This window comes from Mesitornis unicolor, unplaced genomic scaffold, assembly GCF_000695765.1.
Source record: "Mesitornis unicolor isolate BGI_N332 unplaced genomic scaffold, ASM69576v1 scaffold32585, whole genome shotgun sequence".
NCBI classification, from domain to species: domain Eukaryota; kingdom Metazoa; phylum Chordata; class Aves; order Mesitornithiformes; family Mesitornithidae; genus Mesitornis; species Mesitornis unicolor.
In genome coordinates, this window is record NW_010184095.1 from 13774 (window position 1) to 26479 (window position 12706).

Sequence of the window (12706 nt, forward strand, 5' to 3'; positions counted from 1 at the left end):
CCAGTTTCCCGGGGCTGAGCCATCGGGGGCTCGGACCCCCCCCAGCAGCGCCTGCCGGGCTGCGAACAACGCGGGTGTGACACAGCCTGGTCACCCGTGGCCACCGCGCAGGCCTGGGCGCGCTGAGGAGAGCTCTCACGCCGCTGGGCCGCCGCACGCTGTCCCTGGAGACCCCCCCAGCGCCGCAGGGAGCTCCATCTCATGGGGAATCTGGTGTAAAGTTACCTTCAATAATTAATGCTCTGACATCAAAGCCAGCGCGCAGCTGTCTGCGAACCAGCTTTAGCCCAGGACGCGGAGGGATGCCGGCACAGATTTTATCCAGCCTCTCTCTTCAGCTTCAAAAACCACACACAGGCAAAGCATTAATGGGAAGATTCTTTTACAGAAATGGACCTTTGATGTTTAAAAATAATTTGTTTTGTTTTGGGTTTTTTCCTGGGGACTGAAAAGGGACACAAAGCAGATGCCATGTGGCCAGCCATGCTCCGCTGTTGCTGCCGAGAGCAGGGAGAGCGGAGGCTGGCAGGAACGGAGGAGGGAACAAAACGCAATCCATCAGCAGCAAAGCCCCAGAGATCAAAGGGGCTGGCAGGATCGCATGCTGTTTAACACAAGGGCAGACCGCCCAGGAGCATCTGCAGCTGCTCCCAGAGCCGCTCCGAGAGGGGACGCCGGCTCCAGAAGTGCCTCCGCGCGGTCTGGACTGGGCTGCGCTTCCCAGAAAGATGCAGGACCATGCGAGTCCTCGGGCCCCGTTGCTCAGCCCCACAGCAAACCCCACACGGAGCCACAGCCAGAACACGAGAGTGAGCTCCGTGTCCCCAGCCAGCAAAGGAACCCTCCCCCTCGCACATCCTCCCTTCCTTTTCAGCTACAACGGGAACCCTCCTTTCCAAATCCCTCGTAGGTGAGAACGCAGTCGAAGCATCAGGCTGGACAGATCGCCCAGCCCACTCCCAGGGTCTGCTCCAAGAGGTCAAACAACAATGATCAGGTGGGCCCAAACGTGTTTGCAATGCACTGAAATGTTCACCACTGGGCTGGCGAGGCCTCTCCTGCTGCAGCTGCAACTGCAGAGTCCTGCCAGGGCCTGGCTGCTGCTCCTGACCCGTCAGGGATGGGCTGCAACCACCGAGTCAGGACCTCTGCACCAACACGAGAGCAAGCACAGCCTCCTGCTAAACTCCTCCTGCATCAGTGAGGGTGACAGAGCCCTGGCCCAGGCTGCCCAGAGAGGTTGTGGAGTCTCCTTCTCTGCAGACATTCAAAACCCGCCTGGACGCCTTCCTGTGCAACCTCATCTGGGTGTTCCTGCTCCGGCAGGGGGATTGGACTGGATGAGCTTTTGAGCTCCCTTCCAGTCCCTGACGGTCTGTGGTTCTGTGATTGTGTGACCAGGCTCCCTCTGAGCCTCACCAGGCACCTTTTCTTCCTACTTACAGCTCTCCACTACTTAATCCCGTGGCTGGGTCAGAACCAGAGAGCACCACAAAACTCTGACTCCAGGAGGTACTGAAGAGCGGGGGGCAGCGGAGGGGGCTGCGGAGCCAGCCCAGGTGATGTGTGTGAGTGAAGGGGAAGGGGAAGAGACGCAGAGTCACAGAGAATCCAGGATGCAGAGCTCCCAGTGCGCAATAGTTATTAACAATGACAATTCATCCTCCTGCACTTCCCCTTACGCCACTCGCCAGACAGACCCAACGTCGCCGACAGCGTTCGGTTCTGTACAGCTGCACACTGAGCACGCTTGGCACCACCGACAGGCCACGCTGTGACAGCATCGCAGCCCTCTGGAGCCGTCAGTTCTCCTGTCTCTACATGGGCTCAAGCATTTTTATCTGAACCAACGCAGTCTGACTGCAGAGACACCAACAGCGATGGCAGACGTGCGATTTATCTTTCCGGGAAAAGGGTCAGAGAGAGGTGGACTTCATTTAAGCAGCAGGACAATTTAGAGGAAGACAGAAAACGCTTTTATGTGCAAGGACAAATATAGAAAGAGAAGGGTGGGAAGTTTCTGCTTCATCTGCAGAAATGATCTGAGGAAATGAAGACCCACAGAAGGGATGTGGCTGGACTGAATGGAAGAGAAGAGGTCCAGACCGGCTTTTTTCAAGTATCGAGCTCCTGGCAAGCAAGGTGCAACTGCAGCTGGGTATTTCCTTTCCTAGATTTACATCCCTCACCTCCCACCCCCCACGCCACCAGAAGAGTTAAACTGAAGAGCTCCAAGGAGCACCCGCCTGGACGGGGGGGACGCTGCTTCACCAGCTCTCCCTTACCTGCTCCTGCTCCTTGTGCACCTCTTGGCTGTTCTTGGACTTCTTTGGCTTAGAGGGGCCTCCAGGGCTGGAGGCCGTTGGCAGCTTTGCAGATGGCAGATCTGGCCCCAGAGCCGGCGCGGCCACGGAGGAGCCCCCCAGACGCTGTCCATCTCCAGAGAAGGGGACCAAGGGGGCGGCCCCGGGCTCTGGGGAAGGCTGCAGCTCCTCCACGCTGGCACCAGGTTCTGTGCCCGCATCCTGCGCGTCGATGGGGCTGTTTACAGACACGGCCACGTCCCCCTGGGCTGAGTCCTCTGGGGATGCATTTGCTTGAGGTAGGGGCACGTCCGCTGCTCCTCCAGCAGAGCCTGGGCTCACCGTCAGCTCACTGCGCTGCCCCGTGGCACCCGCAGCTTCCTCCTGACAGGATGGGCTGCATTTCTTCAAGACAACTCTTAACGGAGACACCAGAAGGAATAAAAACAGAGTCATTTATCCTAACAGTACTGCCCTCCCTGCCCTCAACAGGGTCACGACACAGAGACCACAGCCAGACTCAAGTGCACCCCCAATCTGATGACCTGCCCCGTCCAGACGCTCATGGAGAACAAGCTCTGGTTGCTCTGGAGTCGGAGGGGGTCGGGGGTTTGTGCAAAAACCAGAACAGGAAGAAAAGGACGCTCAGGAAGCACTCGGCGGTGAGCTGTGACGCACAGCTCCTGCAAGGGCTGGCTGGAAGGGGACAGAAACGCCGTCCCTGTCCCCACCTCACCCTCCCATACGTTTGGCAGGAGGCACTGCAGGGACCGGGGTCAACGCCTGGAACCCCAAACAGGGAGGAACGAAGTGGCAGACTCAGTCACTCAGAAAGGCTCTGGGCTGAGGCAAACAAGCCCCTTTAATCTGCACAGGACCGGTCGGTGCCAGCATCTGCAGCTGTGGGAAGCACATCTGGGCAGCAGTTTCAGATAAACAGGCAAATGCAATAATTACTGAGTGCCGCGATGTTTGTCCTTTTGACGTTTTTTCATGCTTTTTTCTTTTTGTATTTGAAACAAAACAAATTCAGCACCAGAGTGGAAAGGAAAACCAGAGCCCAAACCCTGCTCCTCCCGACCTGATGATGGCACTGCCTCCGGTCAGGCCCAGCGACTTCAGCGTCGTCTTCTCCAGCGCCTCTTTTCCCTGAATCTGCAACAACAACGGGGGACGGAAATTCCAGCAACTGCCTGTGCCACAGCACACAGCACACAGCACACAGCACACAGCACACACCAGCAGCACAGCCCCAGACACACTCCTGATTGGAAATGAGACCTGAACCCATCTGCGTTCACCTGCACCGCTTCACCACATTCACTGCTTGTTAAACAGCTCAAGGGAAGACGACCTACATGCATGTCCATCCCATACACACATCCACATGGGGCCCGACCTCAGCAAAGCACTGGTTTTGTGTCAGAAGCGAAATCACGGCCCGCACCCCAAAGGCAGCGGGTTTGGTTACGCGTGACCCGCTCCAGAATAAAGCCGCTCTGTGCGCAGGGGTCAGTGGGAAGTGCAGGGGACAGCCAGGGAGAGCCAATTCCGTAATACGCACATACAAAATGTTAAACAAAACATTAATAGCGAAAGATCAAAACACAGGGAAAAGCAAATATTTATTAAAATGAAACCACTGTTTTGACTCGAGCTTTAAAAGAAGTTGGAAAGAAAAACACAAACAGGTCATTGAGCTCATTTTATGGGCTCAGAGGTCTAAATGGGCCAGGGTTACGTTCCAAGAGAGCTTTTTTCCACACAGACACGTCATGCTTTGAAAAGACCAACATTTTTCTGCTTCCCCTCTCCAGAACGTTCAAAAGAAACACTTTCCAGGTTGGAAAGCAGAGCTGGGTTTTTCCTATTTTTCAGGACAGGAGAGGCAGTGAGGAGCTTTGCTGCCTTACCTCATCTCGCATGTAAATGCAGACCGGGGAGAAGTCACCGCGCTGCTCCATCAGCTCCCTGCAACACAGAGCAAACGCTGCGGCACCTGCGGCACAGCCTGCGCCCAAACCAGCGCAGAGCAGCAGCGAGGGGAGTGATCAGCAACGTCCTCCTCCGCGCTCCTGCAGCAGCGACCACTGCACAGCCACGGGCTCAGAACAGACACGAGGTAAAGTCTGCTCCAGCGCAGCCACTGCTCCTTAAACACGGCCCTGGACCGTCAGAAACAACGGAGAGATGACCACGGTTAATGCTGGAATCAGCTGGTCTCACTGGATAAATTCAAGCACACCATTCTTCATGTGCCTCCGTACCCGCTCTGGAACATGACTTAGTAATATTTGTGCTTCTAAATCCCTTCTCTGAGTTAAACAGCTTACTACAGTTTAGAGTCTACTTTCACAGGGACAGCTCAGTTCCCTTCCATGCATGCACAGCAACAAACAGAGTGAAGTACGGCTCTAAAGCAAATGATCTGAGGACGAAGCATTTGCCTGTCTCAGTACCAGACAGATTTTTAAAAACAGAAAAGAAAAAAAGAAACAGCAGCTTTCAGAGTCTGAAAACCAGGGACAAAACAAGGCCAAAGGGAAGGCTGCTGCGGCAGACGAAGATCAACCCCATGAAGCGCTCTGGGGAGCAGGACACACAGCAGTGCTGCAGACTGCACGAGCAGAGGAGGGGAGAACCAGCCAGACGCCAGCCTTGGCTCTGCCCGTCGTGCTCTGGGGCAGTGGAGGAGCAGCTTTGTTCCGCGCTCACTTGATCAGACACAGGAGATGGGCAGGGAAAAGACAAGCGCTGCCTGCCACAGCAGGGCACAGCTCTCACCCATCCAGGACCAGGCAATTCCACGCGAGAGGAAAACCCTGCAACGAGGCGCTCGTAATGGAAAGAAAACCATGGACTAACACTTTTAGATAGGAAACCTCAGGTGCCTGTAGAAAAGTAAAAAGCCTTGAAGAATTTAAGAATCACCCAGTGCATTACACTGGAGCGCTGGAATCAGTGAGATTCAACAGCAGAAGAAACTCGCTCTCATTGTGGTCTCCCCTTCAGCAGCCAAAGTGAAACTCAAACTGGAACCAGCTGAGAACGTGGTAAAACGTGAGATTAAGGAGAACAGCCCTGCTTCTCTTTCCACACCAATGCCACACCAATGGCAAAAGGCGACCAGGAGAGCACTGTCCATGCTGGGACGGCGGCTGCTCGGAAAGACAAGCGGCTGAACTGCCACAGGCATCTGTTTTCAAGCTCTAGATTGAAAAGTTAGCAGGGAAACCACAGAACAAGAGGTGGGGAAGCTGCCCCAGGTCACTGCCCATCAGCACAACGGGTGAGACCTGTCCTCCTCCTGTTCCGTCCTGAGCTCTGCCCTGCACCAGGACCCCTTGGGGAGGGCTGTGGATCCCACCGCACAGCAGCAGCTGCGGTGGCCTCAGCAGCAGAGCAGCTGAAATTCCTCCCCGTGGTAAACTCTGATCTTTGGGCTCTTGGAGTCCACCCCCGGTGGTGGGGAATGGCCTGGAGGAACAAAAGCCTGCCAGGAAAGGTGGATGGTCACCACTTAGGAGAGAGTCACAATGGTGCACACGTCCTCATCACAGACCCATAGGAGAGGAAACCTGTTTGACTCACACAGTTCCACTCATCTTCCCAAAACCGCTTTCTCAATTCAAGCAACTCTTTGGACTGGAGAGCCTTCTAAAAACCTATGCAAAATATCTGAAGGTAATGAATGACACCACAAAAGCAGCAGTCACAGCCAGGGTCAGAACCGTCTCACAGTGTCCCGGCTGCCCTCACGTTGTGCAGAGCAGCCCACCGAGCTGCTGAGCAGCACGAGGAGACGCAGAGGCAGCAGCTCCCAGGCCCACACCACACGGGGTGCAGCGCCTGCGCCCCTGCCCGTCCTGCAGAGCACACCCCAGAGCCCGATTTCTGTGTGACTCTCAGAAGGCAGCAGGCTCCTCCTCCAGCTGCTGTTAATCCATGACATGCACTCACTGAGGCGAGCACACACATCAAACACTCTGTCACTGCTTTGATGTGCTGCTCTTCAGAAGGGGAACGGCAGGCAGATTAGATTCCTTCATGTAGTGATCTGACAGGGCCTGTAAACATCTTGTGCAAGGACTGCCGCACGCTGAGGGGAGGAGCAGCCCCACAATAGCTTCCAGACCTTCTTCAGACCCAATTAGCCACGATGGACGCTGGAAACCCAGGGGAAATTCCAGCGGATTTAGAATACTTCCCCTCACGCACTCGGAGCATTCCAGGAAAACGTCTCCAGTTGGAAAGTCAAAGGAAGGATTCAGCAAAAGTCAACAACCAGCCACTCATCAGGCAACCGAGTCAACGCGCTCTGAAAAGCGGCACAGCCGACGGAATCCGTGCGGACGGCTACGGACCCGGCCTGTTCTGGGACTGCCACACGCAGCATCTTTGCTGCTTGGTGAACTTCATCAAAAGCTTTCCAAGTCCATCCGAACATCTGAGTTCAGCTTCCAGAGGGCAGAAGAGAACAGCTGTGTCTCATGAACTGAAGTTCATAAAGCTTAGCACACTGTAACAGTTAGAATCTTAAAAAGAGCAGCATGCACGTTAACTATTATTATTTATTAACACATAAAACCACTCCAAAGGAGCAAAATTATATGAAAAGCTCAAAATTCAAACCAAAGAAATAACCAAGTAACGTGTGAGAAAGCCGCACAAAGGCTGTTTGTCACTGTCCGCAACCGCCACCCCCACCAGCCGAGCAGTTCCCAAGCTGCTGCAGACTTCTCTCCTCCCAGAGGCACAAAGTGTGCCTGGAAACACCCGGGAAATGACCCCTGGCTGTTCCTGCCGACCTCGCTCCTCGGTCAGGAGAAAAAGAACTCTTTTCTCTACAGCATCTACTCGAAGATTTCCCTCTGACTCAAGAGCAGATGCCACAGCATAGACCTAGCAGACCATTGAAGACAAAGTGGTAAGTAAGACTCACTGGTATCACTTCAGAGCCACTAGACTACCTCAAACTGTGGTTTGGTGGTACAAAACATTGAGCAGAAAAACTGACACGCACCACTCCTACCCATCTGCTGCTTCCTCCTTTGGGATCCTTGTTCTCAGACGAGCTACACTTCTGGTTTTAACTGCCCTTAGCTGGGTTAGGAAAGTTGTCTCTCTGCAAGATAACGCAGGGAAAGCACTATTGCTCAGCTGAATCAGCCACTCAAACCAATCCCCACAAAACTGCACAAACAGCAAAAGGGGAGCTGGACAGGAGGGCGGGCAGTGAGCACCGGCCGTGGATGCCCAGCTGCCACGCAGCAGATGCCCACAGCCCAAGGTCCCTCCCACGGGCACCAGTCACTGCGTTCACCTTGCCGTGGGCCAGGCAGGGCCCGAGCCAGCAGAAACCACAGCGCATCACTGGGAGGAACCGGTTCCTGCAGCCTGGAAACAGCTCTGGAGCAGCTCCAGCCACACAACCCTGCAACCTCGACCTCACGAGACAGCATCAGCCAGCCCAGCCCCAGAGCCACGCTGCTGCGGCCACTGCAGCCGTGCTGCGGGACGTGCACCTCCCAGCGCGGTCACACCACCTCACGCAAGGACACGTCAGCCTGGTACCCACGCACGCTGTGCCCAGCCCATCACCACTGCTCAGCTAACGGGCGACACGCCATCATTTGCATCCTGTATCGGTACCTGAAAGGTTGAGCTCCTCTGAATGCTGCTGCACCACCACCCGCACCGTCCGCACAGATGGGCAAGAGATCCAAACGCAGCAGAGCAAGTAGCAGAGTGTGAGGAGCGTAAGAGGAAGAACAAGCTAGAAATGCGGGATCTGGAAAGAGGCATTTTATCAAGAGAAAGGTAAACTGCAAGAGAAGAAAATGAAACGTGGAAACTCTGCTCAGAGCGGAGTGGCTGTCACAGCTTCGAGGCGCCAACTTCCAAGCCAGGACACAAATAAAAGAACTGTCCTTGGAGAAGAGCTCATTAGCCTGACATTTCTAAACAAGATTTACAAGTCAAAACTAAAGACACAACAAAGCACTGGATGCAGACTGGGCTGTAATAAGATTTCTAACCCATGCAAACATTCAATAAACGTAGAACCAGAAATTCTTCCACTTGAGCAGGATCCAGTCGGTGTTTTGAAGACTCCCCGTCAGCCTGCTGCGAGTGATCTGACAGGATCTCCAGATTTCTCTGAAGAACTCGCACAAAAGCACAGCAACTCGCTCAAAGGAGCCCTGTGCACCACACAGAAGTGGCGGTGATGAAGACAACCCAGGCCACCACCTCACCCCAACTTCAGACGCGCTGTGCAGGAGACAGCTGAGGCGATACTCCCAGCTGCAGTTTCTTCCCAGCCTTAGCAGCGTGTTACTGGTTTGTGCCCTGAACCAGGAATGCTACTCCAGGATTAAAAAATAACAACTAAACTACGGAGTGTGAAATCTGAAAGAGCAAGGAAAAGGCAAACGTCTGTGTTGTAAAGGAAAAACCACAGCCGAATAAATGCAAATTCTACACATCTGCAGGATTCAGCTGGATCAGCGTCACAGATCCCTCCTGGCACCCAGAGATCCATCCACACAAGTATTTTCTCACTGCATTGCTCACCTCATCTTTGCAAAATGGTTGAGCAGTTCCCACAAAGTCTGCTGACAGAGAAAGGTGCCTTGTAAACGGGAGCCATCGTCCAACTGCAACGCGATCCGAACCTATAGTAAAAACACACTGAGTTAAAACTTCTCTTCCTTCACACATTTTTCAGTATTTCAATGATCTCTAGAACCTGCCATCCAAAAAACCTTACTTCCCTCTAAACGCTTGCTGCAAAGGATTACCCGTTGCAATGCAGAGGACTATCCAGATCATTCCAGAAGTCACCGTGCAGTTCCCTGACCCGATGCTCCCCACCAAGGGCTCACCCGTCCCCTCCAGCCTCTCCCCGTGGCCTCTGGGCGAGGGCCGGTTCTGCCAGTGCAGACGGAGGCAGCGAAGGCCTCCAGCCTTTCCCTGTCCCGTGTAACCACGTCCCCTGCCCTGCTCAGCAACGGGCCCGCGTTTTCCTGCCTTCCTTTCCACCCGTGTACCTATCAGAGCATTTCTTCTCCTCTTCCACATCTCTGGCCAGATTCAATTCCCGCTGGGCTCAAGCTTTCCTAACTCCATCCCTGGATGAAGCACAAGGTCTCTCTGCTCCTCCCACGTTTCCCATCCCTGCTTTCGCTCTCTGCACACTTCCTTTTGGTGCGAGCGTGGCCAGGAGCTCCCTGTCCATCTCTGCTGGCATCCTGACTTCCCATCCGCTGAACGACCGCTCCAGAGTGTGGAGGAGGCCATCCCTGGCCATTGACCAGCCTCCTTGGGCCCCTCTTCCCTGCACACTCCGACCAAGGCCAACACAAGCGTCCCAAACAACGCGTCCCAAGAGCAGCTGAGGGGTGTGTTTGACACTGGCTGCGCCTTTGCAGCAAGGCTCTTTGCAGCAACACGAACAAGTCCCAGAACAGACAGGACTGATGTAGCTGCACGAACTGCAGCACAACGCAGAGCTCTGTGCACTGGGGCATTGCTGCGCAGAACAACGCCCCCGGGGCAGGACAAACCGGGGCCCTGTACACCCTGTACACATGGGGAACAGCCAGCGCAGCCCAAACCCAGCGCCGAGTTACTGCAGACCTGACCAGCGACGATGGCTCCAGAGAGACTGCAACACAACCTGCAACTCACCCATGCTTCCCAACCACAGAACTTGGACGTACAATTTAAAGGTGAATTAATCAAAAATCTCAACAATAATTCTGGATGTTCAGTTATGGAGTTCTTAAACACCTGCAGGAAAAGGCAGAGGACCCCAGCTGCCTGCTGCAGCAGGCCTTTCCCAGCTGGGATGTGAGCACATTCGCTACCAGGTGCTCATGCAGGTCACGGAGACTCCTCACAGAACTGCTACCAAAAAAACTTAGAACATCCAAGGCATTTCTAAAATGAGCACAGTAAGGACAGAGAGGAACTCCCAGCTCCTGATGGTCCCAAATCCAGCAGCTGAGCAAGAGACGGAGAACGGCACAGCACTTCTGGTGGTGCCTTCACCTTTCAGAGGACGCTCAGCCTCCCTTTTCAAAACGTCTAACACTCAAGTTTTCCCAGTTAGCTCACCCGTCCACAGAAAGGTGAATAAAAAGGAAGTCCCTATTAGGGAGCACCTCTCGTGTGCGGTCAACCACGGCTTTCTGAGGCCGGGCTCACACAGGGGTCTAAGGACACCAGCCTGCGGGGTGTGCGTGTGGTGTGTGTGTGGTGTGTGGTGTGTGTGTGTGTGATGTGTGGTGTGTGTGTGTGTGATGTGTGGTGTGTGCTATGTCTGATATGTGTGTGATGTGTGGTGTGTGTGTGTGATGTGTGTGTGTGTGCTATGTCTGATATGTGTGTGGTGTGTGTGTGTGATATGTCTGATACGCGTGTGATGTGTGTGTGATATGTCTGATACGTGTGTGATGTGTGGTGTGTGTGTGTGATGTTTGTGTGTGTGTGTGGTGTGTGTGTAATGTGTGTGTTTGTGGTGTGCGATGTGGGAGCACAAGGCAGGGAGAGCTGGGAAAAGCAGACACCGCACACGCCGTCAGTCAACCGTGCTTCCTCTGCAGGAACACGTTCGTCATCTGCCTGCGCTCCCACCGCCCCTGACCTGTTGGAGACAGGAATTCTGCACAGAGGAAGCAGTGGCATCACCGACAACCAGCCAACAGCCGCTTCACCCCACCACCGACACAGCTTCCCCTACGCCTTAGATCATCCCCAGCTGCAGCGGTGATGACAGCTGACATCAGCGCTCAGGACGAACACAGAAACTCAGACTACCAGTTGCATCAGGGTTTGGGCAACAGCTCAAAGCCAAGCATGTCACGAAAGTCCCCTTCAGTCAATTAGAAAAGTCTTCTTCAAAATCCTGGGCTCTATATGAAGTAACGGAGAGAGCAGTGCCAAACATCTAGGTTTACAAACACACAATGAAAGGCTAACAGCTTTAACGCTACTGCTGGTACCCCCAGACCCCTGCCACAAGGGGAATCTGTTCAGTTCTTCACTACAGAACTGCCTCACAGGAATCCATGATCTTTACACGTGAAGGCAAATCCAAAACCATCCTGGTTTAGAAACACCAGACCAGCTGAACTGAGAAACTCCATATGAGGAAGTCAGTAAGAAGATAACTGCCCGTGACAGACAAATTCTTACTGCCAGGCTACTTAAATAACATCACATATGATCTTATTTTACATGAGATCATTTTACAAAACATATTTATGCTCAATAACACCTATGCATCATTTTCTAAATTATGCCTCCACGCATAAAGGATTTTTAGATCTCCTAAATGTGACAGCAGTTCCTACAGAACACGGCACCTGTAAGCCCTCTGCAAACCATACTAAATAGGGGCATTCAGGAACTGCTGAACACAGCACAGATCACAAAGAAAACTAAAGCTGTGTGAACACACCATGAACAGCAACGCTGGGAAAGAAGTGAAAGAAAATCCTGTAAGAATTTGAGATTTTTAGTAAAAACCCAGAGGTGGACAACAGCAACTGAGATAGAAATTAGGAAAGGGAACCGAGTTAGTAGCTCAGTTGCTGAGCAAAGCCATCAGTGATGTTTAACTTCTTACACGTTCGCGTTTTTCGGCTCCCCAGACCTCCCTGACAAGATCCCATGCAGCACCACCGAAAACTGAACCAACTGGTGACGCCGAGACAGGACCGTACCGTGTTTGCAGCTTCCACTCTGTGAGAGACCGGCACCATCTCCAGCTTGGCATTGTTGGGCAGCCTGGCAAACCTCCACTGCAAAGAGAGATCCAACACGCTCCTCTGAAACCTACAGGAGAACACAGCCCGTGAAGACACAGGGACCACCCCGCACCACCCTCAGTCGCTTCAAGGCCTGGCAACAACGCCCAGCCCAGGCACTGGAGGAGCTCCCCGCAGGCCGACTGGGAGCCATGGACAGCGGCTTCTCACAGACAACTGGAAATTCAGAAGAGACATCAAAAAAAAGTAACTCTGCACACCAAAAACGCTGCAGTTTGTAGGTGTCACTGATAAAACACTCAAGTACGTGCTCCTCCTCCCCTCAAACAACCCCTGGGCTATGGCACCGTACCAGCACACGGTCAGACCATGGCACGGGAGGAGAGCCCGGCCAGCCTGAGCTGGAGCGTGGGGGGAAAACCCTCATGGAGGTTACACGGGGACTGGTGTCGATCCACGGGTGAACTCCTCACAGGGAAACCGGGGAAGGGTGGTGTGATGGAGGTAACTGTGCTGGAGAGCCCCTGGGCCCCCTCCCCGGGGTCACCGCGAATGATCTCCTCGTGTGTCGCCACGCAGGGCCCGCACTGCCGGGGCGAGGGCCTCGGTGCGCGGCCCAGGGACTCC

General features: G+C 53.9%; 1 protein-coding gene across 1 annotated transcript in view; it reads right to left on the bottom strand.

Annotated features, from left to right (window-relative positions):
- The window catches only part of ASPSCR1 (alveolar soft part sarcoma chromosome region, candidate 1), a gene marked incomplete at its 3' end in the record, with an annotated part of 25781 nt that extends 13639 nt beyond the window's left edge, over positions 1 to 12142 (bottom strand). The window contains exons 1-5 of the mRNA XM_010184359.1: positions 12035 to 12142; positions 8880 to 8980; positions 4217 to 4274; positions 3385 to 3458; positions 2286 to 2721 (exon numbers count right to left, since the gene is read on the bottom strand). Coding sequence (XP_010182661.1) covers positions 2286 to 2721; positions 3385 to 3458; positions 4217 to 4274; positions 8880 to 8980; positions 12035 to 12073 — 708 coding nt within the window. The remainder of the gene's footprint in view (positions 1 to 2285; positions 2722 to 3384; positions 3459 to 4216; positions 4275 to 8879; positions 8981 to 12034) is intronic.
- Between the last annotated feature and the right edge of the window lie 564 nt (positions 12143 to 12706).